This window comes from Rana temporaria, chromosome 5 (genome assembly GCF_905171775.1).
Source record: "Rana temporaria chromosome 5, aRanTem1.1, whole genome shotgun sequence".
In the NCBI taxonomy this organism is placed as follows: Eukaryota; Metazoa; Chordata; class Amphibia; order Anura; family Ranidae; genus Rana; species Rana temporaria.
Window position 1 is genome coordinate 296989381 of NC_053493.1, and position 13635 is coordinate 297003015.

A 13635-nucleotide genomic window follows, 5' to 3' on the forward strand; every position below is an offset into this window, starting at 1 on the left:
GCCTTCATCTCCTCCTGTTCCATGAGGAGGTTTGGCTGGGTCCATGGCTGTCGGTACCTCTTGCAGGGGCTATCCGCAAGCCGACCCTTCCGCCGCCCATGCTGCTCTCTAGGCGTTCCTTCCGGGTTGCGCTGTGAGGCAAAAGCCCACCTTCACTCAGAGAGGCTTGGAGCGCCATGTTTCCAAAAGTAGGAAACAGTACCCGGGAAGAGAGAACTCTTCAAATGGCGGCGTTTCCTCTGCACCCTAGCGATGGCAAGCCTCCCCGCAGCTCAGAGCGCTGGTGCACGCCTGGGGCGACCTGTGAGTTAGACCCGAAGGCCTACAGGTTAGTTCAGCCCTCCCCGGCCTCCCTAAGACCTGTCTCAACAGGGGTACCTTCGACCCTCCCCGGTCTCTAGGTATTCAAACAAAACAAACGTGACGATGTGTTCGGGAGAAACACAATCAATACTGGGGATCAAGGGGAAGGGTGGGGACTTTTAAATTGTTAAGTGATTGTGTTTCCTGTGGGGAGGAGCCATCATCTCTCTCGTGTGCCGTCCTGGAAGGTGATAAGAGAAATAGGGGATAGTTTTATTGCATTTTTATTAATTTTTTGTTTTTTACTACTAATGGCGGCGATCAGCGATTTTTTTCGTGACTGCGACATTACGGCGGACACTTCGGACAATTTTGACACATTTTTGGGACCATTGTCATTTTCACAGCAAAAAATGCATTTAAATTGCATTCTTTATTGTGAAAATGACAGTTGCAGTTTGGGAGTTAACCACAAGGGGGCGCTGAACGTGTTAGGCTTCACCTAGTGTGTGTTTACAACAGTAGGGGGGTGTGGCTGTAGGTCTGACGTCATCGATTGTGTCTCCCCTATAAAGGGGTTGACCCGATCGATGCGCCGCCACAGTGAAGCACGGGGAAGCCGTGTTTACATACGGCTCTCCCCGTTCTTCAGCTCCGGGGAGCGATCGCGACGGAGCGGCTATAAACGAATAGCCGCGCCGTCGTCCTGGATCGCTCCCCGAGGGAATCCGGCCGCCGCGCGTGGGGGGGGGGCGTCGTTAGGACCCCCGGAAAGGCAAGGACGTATATATACGTCCTTCTGCCTGTCCGTGCCATTGTGCGGACGTAAATATCGTGCGGCGGGCGTTAAGGGGTTAAGGATTACTCTGGGGTAAAAATGTTGAGAGGCTGTCTTAATGTCACAAGTCTTCTGGAGTTCCTGAACTCTCAGTGAAGGCCCTCCATTCTTAAACTTTTTTCTGATGATGTTTCTTCTATTGTTTTCCACTACTTTATTGTTGTTCTTCCATGTAGCCCTGTTGTTCTTATGTTTTCAAGATAATGTTGGACCTAATTTTATTATGCTGACTTTCTCTGTTTTTCTTCTGGTGTCTATCATCCTGTCTACGTTGGGCCTTTTACTTTTCTCTTCCATTTACCTTGCAATTAGTCATTTCTGTCATGTTGAAATTTTTCTGACTTCCTGTTGGTAAGCTCATATATAATGTTTTAATTTTCAATATTAAAGGGGTTGTAAAGGTTTGTTTTTTATTTTCTAAATAGGTTCATTTAAACTAGTGCATTGTTGGTTCACTTACCTTTTCCTTCAATTTCCCTTCTAAATTTTTTATTTTTTTTTTTGTCTAAATTTCTCACTTCCTGTTCCTCCTCAGTAAGCTGTTTTGGTTGACTAACCCCCAGCCAGAACGGCTCGGATGATGGGGACAAGCTTACTGAGGAGAAACGGGAAGTGAGAAATTCAGACAAAGGGGAAAAAAAACATTTAGAAGGGAAATCAAAGGAAAAGGTAAGTGAACCAACAATGCACTAGCTTTAAGCTATTTAGAAAATAAAAAACAAACATTTACACCCCATTTTAATGTCCCCAAATTCAGTAAATGCAAAAATTGGGTTGTAAATGGGTAATATTTGAAGGAATGCCATCATAATTATTTTTCTTTCTCTCTTTGATCCAATGATCACCGGTGCAATGCTTTCCAGGCTCCTTGGGGGAAAAATATAAATGCCCCCCCCTTGCAAACATATGTGCATTTATTACTTTTTTGTGTCCAAAAGGTGTACTTATCCTTTCATAATAATCTCCAAGCACTGATATATTGAGAACTTCTTCTTCCTTTTTTTATTTTTTATTTTTTTAAACCACTTGAGTATCAATCTGTATTACCCCTGAATTCCCAGGCCACTTTTCTTTTTTTTCTTTTTTTTTTCCGACACATACTTATACAGATATAACAATGTTCATTCCATCAACAATACAGTACATTTAATTAAGGATGCTAAAAAAAATTGCAGTTAACGTTGTTTTCTGAAAACGGTACCTGGATTGGCCCCTTGTAATATCCTAAGAGCCGGTTCACACTGGGGCGATGCGACGTGACGTGTCGCGTCCCATTGAATGCAGTGGAACCGTTATAATAGGAGCGACGCAAGTCGCTCCGACTTAGAAAAAAGGTTCCTGTAGTATTTCGGGGGCGGTTCGGGGCGACTTGCATTGACAGAAGTCGTTTTGCGAATCGCCTCTGAAGTCGTCCCCAAAGTTGTGCTGCCTATGTGTGAACCGACTCTTACCATCAGCATTTGAAATGTAGCAAAAAAGCAGAAAGCAAAAAGACTGCCTGACAGGGGATTTAAAAGCGCTTTCATTTTCTAACCAAAAAAGTTTTGGCTTGAGAGGCACTTTAATTTTGCTTGTTCTCACTGTGATGCATCTTGACTAAATAATTTGCCTAATGTAGCCATTTGTTTTGTAAAAATCTAAAGCCTCTTTTTCTTTTGTGCGGTAGATTGATATAGAAATCAATGGCGAACCCGTGGATTTGCACATGAAGCTTGGTGATAACGGTGAAGCATTTTTTGTAGAAGAAACTGAAGAAGAAGATGTAAGTGTTGTGGGAAATTATCTTCCCTGTACAACTGTGTATAAGTCTGCTGTATGTACTGGGGGGGGGGGGGGTCACACAAATAAGATAAAGGGGGATTCAAACAAATATTTTAGGCAAATTCATGAAAATTTGAGGGAAAGAGATTGTCAGGTCACCTGTGGCCAGATGACAGATGCACCCTGTTGGAGTCAGGAGTGCACCACAAGGTAGTAAACCCTATGGCAGACTGCTGCGGATGGAACACAGAGTAGATATGGAAGGCAGGTCCACTGGAGCACAAACAGGGATCCCACAGGAAGCTTGAGCCCAAGATTCCCCAGGGAACGGAGTCTAAGATTCATCTGGTATTCACCAGAGCCTCTAGTGGTGAGGATGGCCTTGACTGCAACTGAATCCAGGTTGCAGCCCCCAGAGTCCCCTAGCTCACGCTTCGTAGGGCATAGAGGAGAGAGGGGAAGCAGCCACTCAGGATACAAGCGATAGTGAGGGGTAAGCCAAGGTCAGGGCAACAAGCAGACAAGGATAAACAAAGGACAGGCCAAAGGTCAGGGGCACAAGCAAACAGGAATAGTCGGGGACAAGCCAAGATCGGTACACAGAGATAAACATAGCACACGGCAAGCAGGAACACAATGCTTAACCACTTCAATACCGCACACTGTCATATGACGTCCACAAAGGGGATCTCTTATCCCGGGTGGATGTCATATTACGTCCTGTACTTTGTGAGGTGATATCTGAATGATGCCTGCACCTAAAGGCATCATTCAGATATCATTTTGTTCCGGCGGCGATCGTTCTTATAGGCGGCGGGAGGGGACATCCCCCCCCTCCCGCCGCCATCCGGTGCTTTTCCGGGCTCTCCCGTGCCATCGGGGGCCCGGAGAGATGATCGCCGTGCACCGGATGGGAAGCATAGAGATGACTGGTGACCAGATGGTCACCAGTCATCTCTATGGCCGTCGGAGGCCCGGGCGCGATGTGATGACGTCACGCCCGGGTACCCGTAAGTAAACAAACCGCAATTACGGCTAGTAAGAATGAGATCTGCCAAAAATTTTTTCACAATCTCACGCTTTCCAGCCTGGAGGAGACATGTGGGTTCTTATTGACCCCGCATCTCTCCTTAAGAGGACCTGTCACACACTATTCCTATTACAAGGGATGTTTACATTCCTTGTAATAGGAATAAAAGCAATAAAAAAAAAAAAAATGTAAAAAAAAGTGTCAAAAATAAATAAGTAAAATAAAAATAAAATAAATTAAAACTCCCCTGTCCCCGCGGTAGCTCGCGCTCAAAAGCGAACGCACACGTAAGTCCCGCCCACGTATGTAAACGTCAAAAAATTTCAGAGTCGCCTATGGAGATTTTTAAGTAACGAAGTTTGGCGCCATTCCATGAGTGTGCGCAATTTTAAAGCATGACATGTTGGGTATCTATTTACTCGGCATAACATCATCTTTCATATTTTACAAAAAAATTGGGCTAACTTTACTATTTTTTGTTATTTTTTAACTCCTGAAACCATTTTCTTTCCAAAAAAAAGGCGTTTGAAAAATGATTGAGCAAATACTGTGCAAGATAAAAAGTTGCAATGGCCGCCATTTTATTCCCTAGGGTGTCTGCTAAAAATACATATATAATGTTTGGGGGTTCTGAGTAATTTTCTAGCAAAAGAATTATGATTTGTACATGTAGGAGAGAAGTCCCAGAATAGGCCGGGTATGGAGGTGGGTATTAAAGCCCTGTATTGAAGTGGTTAACAAACAACGTTGATCAGCAAGGCAGACCTGCAGTGCACTGGTTAATATAGAGTTCCTGATATTGCCTGGGGTGGAGCCATACAGGGAGGATAGACGTAGAATCGCGTATCTTTGTGCGGGCGTAACGTATCCTATTTACGTTAAGCCTCCGCAACTTTTACAGGCAAGTGCTGTATTCTCAAACCAAAGTTGCAGCGGCGTAGCGTAAATAGGCCGGCGTAAGCCCGCCTAATTCAAATGTGGTAGATGTGGGCGTGTGTTATGTAAATGTGACCCCACGTAAATTACGCTTTTTACGAACGGCGCATGCGCCGTCCGTGAAAGTATCCCAGTGCGCATGCTCCAAATTAACCTGCAAGAAGCCAATGCTTTCGACGTGAACGTAAATGACGCCCAGCCCTATTCGCGAACGACTTGCGCAAATGACGTAAAATTTTCAAAAATCGACGCGGGAACGACGTCCATACTTAACATTGGTACGCCTCATGTACGCCTCATATAGCAGGGGTAACTTTATGCCGGGAAAAGCCTAACGTAAACGGCGTATCTGTACTGCGTCGGCCGGGCGTACGTTTGTGAATTTGCGTATCTAGCTGATTTACATATTTCTAGGCGTAAATCAGCGTACACGCCCCTAGCGGCCAGTGTAAATATGCAGTTAAGATCCGACGGCGTAAGAGACTTACGCCGGTCGGATCTAATTCAAATCTATGCGTAACTGATTCTAAGAATCAGGCGCATAGATACGACGGCTCGGACTCAGAGTTACGACAGCGTGCGAGAATCCGGGCCATGGAGAGGAAGGTAAGCCAGACATTACTGCATATCCATGACAGAGATATGTGTTTGGTGCATTAAAGTAAACATTTTCTGGTAATGGTAAAATGTGCAAATGTTACCATTTTCCAAATGAAAGTTTGGCAGAAAAGAGGATGCTATAAACTATACAGTTGGGCTAGTTATATGTTTTATTTGTTAAACGTGCAGTTAAATTAGCCTTCTAGACCAAGTTTTTTTCAAGTATTGTATAACCTCATCATTTGTGCATTGTTCTATGTTAATATGGGTATATGATGCACTTTCAATAAAGTTGGTATGTCTCGGGCCCTTTGGCACCCTGGCTACTCACTAGGGAGATCACTGCTTTATATGTGGTTGAATACCTGTCTTTTTTTGTTTAGTTTTTTGTGCTCTTTGGTGCGTTGGGGTGCCATTTAAAGTTAATGGTTCGGCAACATGTGCTTTGGTACAATGCATAGGTGTGAATCTGGAACTGTCATTAGAATAATCCCTTTTGCTAAGAGTGTGGTATATTAAGACACCCCTTATAGCTATTGTGTCATTCACATGCAATCATTGGTCAATTATTAAAGTGGAGGTTCACCCAAAAAATTTATTTTTAACATTACATTCAGCCGAGTTGTCCTTATGACAATCGGCTGTGTGTTTTTTTCCCGTACATACCGTATTTTCACCGCCGCTTCCGGGTATGTCTTCTGCGGGACTGGGCGTTCCTATCTGATTGACACGCATACTACGCGTCACGAGTTGCAGAAAGAAGCCGAACGTCGGTGCGAAGGGCACCGTATAGAGCCGCACCGACGTTCGGCAACTCGTGACGCGTAGTATGCGACGGTCGGAAGCCTGTCAATCAGATAGGAACGCCGAGTCCCGGAGAAGACATACCCGGAAGCGGCGGTGAAATACCGTATGTACGGGGGAAAAAAAAAAAAAAACGCCGATTGTCATTAGGACAACTCGGCTGAATGTAATGTTAATTTATTTTTGGGTGAACCTCCACTTTAAGTAAAATTAAGGCCACAATGCTGGTAAGATGTAGCTTCATCTTGTATCATGTTTATATTCTGTTTTTGCATTTAGGAACTGGTTCCGGCATACCTGGCTACCTCACCTATACCCACAGATGACCATTTTTTTAAGAATGTCCATAGCCACTTGCCAAACTCTGGGGAAGAGGAAAAAACTTCTCCATTGCCTCACACCACAGAGCCTGAGAACATTAGCACAGGGTCCGTGAAAAAGAAGAAGAGGAAAAGAAGAAGAGCGAAGCATGAGAAGAAAGAGGATGTTCCCTCTACCTCAGGAGCTGAGGAAATATTTGAAATCGAAATGAGCTCAGATGAGGAAAGTCCTGTTCATCCACCAAGGTAACATTAAACAGTTGTGTCTGTGAAGGTTATTATTTCTCTGGGTCGTGGTATAGCTAGTAGTAGTCGGTCACATTTGACTGGCTGGACTTGTACTGTTGAAGACGTTCCCTGTAGCATCTTATGCACTGAGCGTCAAAAACATTCTCTAGCATTTAAAGCCACACAGGGTAACTCAGTCACTTTCAAACCAATTAATATTGAATGTATCCAGGCAGATGTTAATTGTTAAATATGAAGGGAGGTCTGAAAGTTTGTGAAACTGCCCAGTTGTATATTCCAATCATTATGGCGCCAGGGACAAGTGAAACGATCTGGGACAGTTGTTAATGTTTTAATTGCATGATCATGAATCGTTAATTTGCTGCATTATACAGTATGTAGGTGACAAATGTCAAAGGTTTCACCTATCATTAGGGACGCTAGCTTTGCGTCATTTGGGAATGGGTAAGTGAAACAATTTATGCAAAAGTCAAAAATCCTCAACCAGAATCCAATGAGGCACTGACACATCCACCCAATAGGAGGACATTGCATTGGCCACGGCCCCTAAAACATCTATCACTATACAAAGGACTTGTATGTGCCATGTGAGCTGGAACCCAGTACTATCTTAGTAAGGCTGCCTCCAGGGTCAAAGTATTAAGTGAGCATTTTTTCAATAATAGAACCCACTCCTTGGGGTCAAAAGGAGTCGCCAAGCTGTGCTCCCAAAGAGACATTTAGGAGGAAGAATATTTAGAGGGACAAACCATGTTCAGAGGAGAGTAAATCGGCAGGATAGTGCTCGAGTCAATGGGGGAGTGCAAACATATGTGCTCAAAGTCTGTTTTCTTTCTCGTACATCACGGGACACAGAGCAGCATATTCATTACTATGTGGGTTATATGGAGTACCTTCAGGTGATGGACACTGGCAATCTCAAACAGGAAGTGCCCCTCCCTATATAACCCCCTCCCATAGGAGGAGTACCTCAGTTTTTTCGCCAGTGTCTTAGGTGTTGGTCATGGAATAGCTTGTCTCCTACATCCTTGGGATCAAGGCAGGCTAACCGGATCTGTCCAAGGTGCCTCAGAGCCAAAGTGGACAGTACCCGGGCCCCAAACCGTGGGGTTTTGCCCATAATGCTTCTCTTTTTAGAGAGCTGGACCCTGGGCCCAGGACTTAGAACCTCTGCGGTACCTAAGGTAACCTGTTTGCCAGGGTGCTATATGGGCCCAGGACAGTGGGTTCCTTTTAGGACCCCAGGGCCTGAAGGTCTAGTACGCCACCCACGGAGATGGGGGAAGATTGGACCGCTTGCTATGCAAAGTCCTGCGGCATGGAGCAGGTAAGAAAGGGGGGGCCTGCGGGACTTGGTTCGTCGGCAGGCTCTCTAGGGAGATCTTTGGGGGATGTGCCTGAGTATGCTCTTGCATTGGCAGTTTTTGGGCCACTATGTCTATCAAAGAGACAGGATGGTCTATGTATGGGCTCCCATGTGTGATCTTCCTAAAGATATGTGTTGCATTGTAAATTGTCTGCTGGGCGCTGGGTTGGGAAAGGAGCTGTGTGTTAGCTATGCTTTCCCAGGACTGGGGGGTCAGTGACTCACCTGAGGCCTTACCTGTCTGGGTGCCGTGCGGTGTCCTCCTCCAGCATGTCAGACGCTTCCGGCGTGGCGCGCGCCCTGTAATGTAGGCGCAGGGTGATGATTCGCGCCGTTGTGGAGAAAGAGGGGCGGGACATCTAGTCTCATAAAAGGAAGGGGCGGCCCTTCCTCTATGCTGTGTAGCTCAGTTGCTTGCTGAGCTTGAAGGAGGAGGACGCAGAGCGGCTGCAGTGCGGCTGAGGGCACCCAGTGGCGCAAGGAAGTATTGCAGTTCTGGTGAACAGAACTAGCTGTGTGGTTACTAGCCTAAAATTCCTTATACAGCAGATGGATACTTGCAATTTTTTGAGGGAAGACAGCATGTTTTCATAGAAAAAAAAAAAAAAAAAAAAAGGTTTTTGAAAAAAAAATAAAAAAAAAATATAGGAAACATACTGGTCTTCCCGTTTTGGTTTTTGGACGTTAATTGTTAATACCGTTCCCTAAAACCGTACTATTTCTTTCTCCTAGCTACAACCATCAAGGGTTGTAAGCAGGGGTACCTCGGTATTGTACCATGGCTTCCAAGGGTTCAGGATCAGGGGGTACAAAAGAAAGGGGCCCCCCCTCAGATTCTGACGGTTCAGATCGGCCTATGCCGGTACTTTCCCCACAGGTTATTACACCATTGGGCACCTTGGTTAAGCCATTAGGGAGATCTGGTGCTGAGGCTACATCAGATCCACCCAACCCTGTGTTTATCACAGAGAGTATGCTAGCCGCCTCCTTGGAGGGGCTAGAGAAAAGATTGGCGGCTATGATAGCCAAATCTACACCGGGTAAAAAGCGGACTAGGTCTCCGTCGCCTGAGTGTGGACCCTCAGATGCTGAGGTTCTCTCCCCGGGGGGATTTGAGTTGCAGGAGGATCATTTGGACCGGGACCAAATTGGTTCAGAGGTTGAGGGTTCGGCTAATGAAGAGCCTTGCTCGGCCTCCCAAGCGGAAAGCTTCTGGGTTCATTCTCTGACAGACATGGTCCACTTGGCGTTTAATTTGCCTTTGCCGGAACCTCAGGGTCCGGCCGTATCATCTTTAGGCTCTTTGAAAACGCCTCGCAGTAGCGCTGTTTTTCCAGTCCATCCTCTTTTAGAGGAAGTAATCTTCCAGGATTGGGCACGACCAGACAGAATCTTTTTACCACCTAAAAAATTTTCCGTCTATCCTATGGAAGAAAAATTTGCCAAAAAGTGGACTCTCCCAGTGGTGGATGCCGCCATCTCCTGTGTAAATAAGTCCTTGACTTGCCCGGTAGAAAACATACAAGTGTTTAAAGAACCGGTTGATAAGCGTTTGGAGACGCTTTTAAAAGCATCCTTTACTACGGCGGGTGCAGTAATACAGCCAGCGGTGGCTGCTATTGGAGTTTGTCAGGCACTAACAGACCAGACAAGACAAATGCTTAAGGTTATTCCGGCCCAACAGGCGGAAGAATTATCTGATATTCCTAGAGCCATGTGCTTCGCGGTGGATGCTATAAGGGATTCCATCCAGCAAGCGTCTCGTCTGTCACTATTTTTAGTACATATGAGAAGGCTCTTATGGTTAAAGAACTGGGAGGCTGAGCCCCCATGCAAAAAGCTCCTGGCAGGGTTTCCCTTCCATGGAGAACGAAGAAATTTGGGAGACCGACATTCCCGACAAGTGGGTCCGGTCTTCCGTGGCCACAGGCTACAAATTAGAATTTCTAAGAATCCCTCCACCTCATTATCAGGAGTCGAGAGTGCCAGTCGAGCCGACAAAGAAGGCCGCCTTAATGGCGGCATTAAATCATTTGCTTTACCAAGGCGTGATAGTAGAGGTACCAGCCCAGGAACAGGGGCTAGGGTTCTACTCCAATCTGTTCATCATCCCAAAGCCCAACGGCGATGTCAGGCCAATCTTGGACTTAAAGGGATTAAATGCGTACTTAAAAGTACGCTCGTTCCGGATGGAATCCGTGCGATCGGCAGCCGCCGCACTTCAGAAAGACGACTTTCTGGCCTCCATAGACATAAAGGATGCTTACCTTCATGTGCCAATTTTTCAGCCACATCAAAGGTTTCTACGCTTCACAGTGGCTCGGCGTCATTTTCAATTTGTGGCACTCCCTTTCGGGTTGGCTACGGCTCCTCGAGTATTCACCAAGGTCCTAGCTCCAATTCTAGCCAACCTAAGAATCCAGGGGATCATTGTCCTAGCATACCTGGACGACCTTCTAATCATAGATCATTCATCTCCTGGCCTGGAGCGAGCAGTGGCTCTCACGGTTCGATACCTAGAGAGGTTCGGTTGGGTCCTAAACCGAGAAAAATCAGCTTTCCAACCCACAAAGAGGTTGGAATATCTCGGCATGTCATTAGACACGGAACAACAAAGGGTGTTCCTGCCTCGAATAAAGGTCGAGGCTATCAAAGAATTGATACATCTGGTTCTAAGCAAGAGAGAACCAACGATTCGCCTATGCATGCGATTACTAGGCAAGCTAGTGGCCACCTTCGAAGCGGTGCCATACGCTCAAAGTCACACTCGTGTCCTGCAGGCAGCCATTCTGTCAGCATGGAGCAAGAGGCCACAGGCCTTGGAATTTCCGTTGCCACTCTCATCAAGAGTCCGGCAGAGTCTGTGTTGGTGGTTAGACCCTCAGAATCTACTGAAGGGAAAATCTTTCAGCCCCGTGACATGGAAGATAGTGACCACAGATGCCAGCCTGAAGGGCTGGGGAGCGATCTTGAATGGGTGCACTCACCAAGGTACGTGGGCACAGGAGGAGAGTCAATTGCCCATCAATATCTTGGAGCTCAGAGCTGCTCGGCTAGCCCTCAGGGCTTGGACCTCCAAATTACAGGGGTTCCCGGTGAGGATACAGTCAGACAATGCCACGGCGGTGGCATATATAAATCACCAAGGGGGAACCAAGAGTCAAGCAGCTCAGAGAGAAGTGAGCTTAATTTTCCTATGGGCAGAGAATCATGTGCCCTGCATATCGGCAATATTCATTCCCGGGGTGGACAACCTGCAGGCGGACTTCTTGAGTCGTCAGACTCTGTCGCCAGGGGAATGGTCTCTGCATCCGCAAATATTTCAGATAATTTGCCAGAAGTGGGGAATGCCGGACGTGGATATCATGGCATCAAGGCTCAACAAGAAACTAGACAGGTTCATGTCCCGGGATCGGGACCCTATGGCCTGCGGGACCGATGCGTTAGTTTACCCTTGGCATCAGTTCAATCTTCTATATGCCTTCCCTCCGCTCCAGTTACTACCCCGCCTGTTGCGCAGGATCAGGGTGGAGCACAAGCCAGTCATTCTGATAGCTCCAGCATGGCCCAGAAGGGCATGGTACTCACTAATCCTAAAGATGTCAGTGGGAGACCCTTGGACGCTTCCTCTACGACCAGACCTACTCTCACAAGGCCCGATCCTCCACCCTGCATTACGGCGTCTAAATTTGACGGCCTGGCGGCTGAATCCCTGATTCTTAGGGGTAGAGGTCTATCTAGACAAGTAATCTCTACCCTGATTAAGGCTAGAAAGCCAGTCTCCAGAGTAATTTATTACAGGGTTTGGAGGGCCTATGTAGGCTGGTGCGAGTCCAAGAAATGGCTTTCCCGCAAATATACCATTGATAGAGTATTAAGTTTTCTCCAGCTAGGAGTGGATAAAGGATTGGCATTAAGCACAATCAAGGGACAGATTTCAGCTTTGTCAGTGTGGTTTCAGAGGCCGCTGGCCACCCACTCGCTGGTTAAGACCTTCATTCAGGGGGTCTTGCGTATTAATCCTCCGGTTAAGTCACCACTTTGTCCGTGGGACTTCAATCTTGTTCTGTCAACTCTACAGAAACAACCCTTTGAGCCGTTGGCTGAAGTTCCTTTGGTTTTACTAACAAGGAAGTTGGTATTTCTGGTCGCCATAGTTTCCGCCAGAAGAGTGTCAGAGTTGGCAGCCTTATCTTGTAAGGAGCCATATCTTATTCTGCATAAGGACAAGGTGGTTCTCCGTCCTCATCCTTCCTTTTTACCAAAGGTTATATCCAGTTTTCACCTGAACCAGGATTTGGTATTACCATCCTTTTTTCCAAAGCCCACTTCCAGAAAGGAAGGGTTGCTGCATACCTTGGATATTGTCAGGGCCATGAAGGCCTATCTTAAAGCTACAGAGAAGATTCGGAAAACAGATGTGTTATTCATTTTGCCAGATGGGCCCAAGAAGGGGCAGGCAGCTGCAAAATCCACCATTTCGAGATGGATTAAACAGTTAATTATTCAGGCCTACGGCTTGAAGAGGTTGCCTCCTCCATTGTCAGTAAAGGCCCATTCTACCAGGGCCATGGGCGCCTCCTGGGCAGCACACCATCAGATCTCTATGGCTCAAGTATGCAAGGCGGCAACCTGGTCTTCAGTCCACACGTTTACAAAATTTTACCAGTTGGACGTAAGAAGGAATACAGATACAGCCTTTGGGCAGGCAGTGCTGCGGGCTGCGATTTAAGACCCTCAGAATCGGGGACACCCTTGAGTTAAAATTTAAGTTTAAATTTAATTTTCTCAACTAAGTTGGATTTATTATTATTTGAGAGTATCTCTGAATTAAATCCTTGTGTCTTGGGAAGATTTCTCCCTCCCCTCAGTAAAGCATTGCTTTAGGACATCCCACATAGTAATGAATATGCTGCTCTGTGTCCCGTGATGTACGAGAAAGAAAAAGGGATTTTTAATACAGCTTACCTGTAAAATCCTTTTCTTGGAGTACATCACGGGACACAGAGCTCCCACCCCTCTTGTGGGGACCATTTTGGGAGGCATACTGCTTGCTACAAAACTGAGGTACTCCTCCTATGGGAGGGGGTTATATAGGGAGGGGCACTTCCTGTTTGAGATTGCCAGTGTCCATCACCTGAAGGTACTCCATATAACCCACATAGTAATGAATATGCTGCTCTGTGTCCCGTGATGTACTCCAAGAAAAGGATTTTACAGGTAAGCTGTATTAAAAATCCCTTTTTTTGGAATGTGGAGGTGCATCATAGTAGGGTCAACCAGTGGCATAGCTGGATGTAATGGAAACATTTCTGAGGACGTGCTTCATAGGTTTCTGAATGGTTGTCCAAAATGGAAAGGAACAAGGATGTGAGGAAGTGGCATACCTGTGTGAAATCATGCGAGGTCCACCAAAAAAACGACCCTG

At 46.3% G+C, this 13635-nt stretch overlaps 1 protein-coding gene across 3 annotated transcripts in view; it reads left to right on the top strand.

Moving 5' to 3' along the window:
• Positions 1-13635, top strand: part of LPIN2 (lipin 2) — a 160967-nt gene that overhangs the window by 63591 nt on the left and 83741 nt on the right. For all 3 annotated transcript variants that reach the window (XM_040354028.1, XM_040354027.1, XM_040354029.1), the window contains exons 3-4: positions 2808-2903; positions 6552-6838. In XM_040354028.1, coding sequence (XP_040209962.1) covers positions 2808-2903; positions 6552-6838 — 383 coding nt within the window. The remainder of the gene's footprint in view (positions 1-2807; positions 2904-6551; positions 6839-13635) is intronic.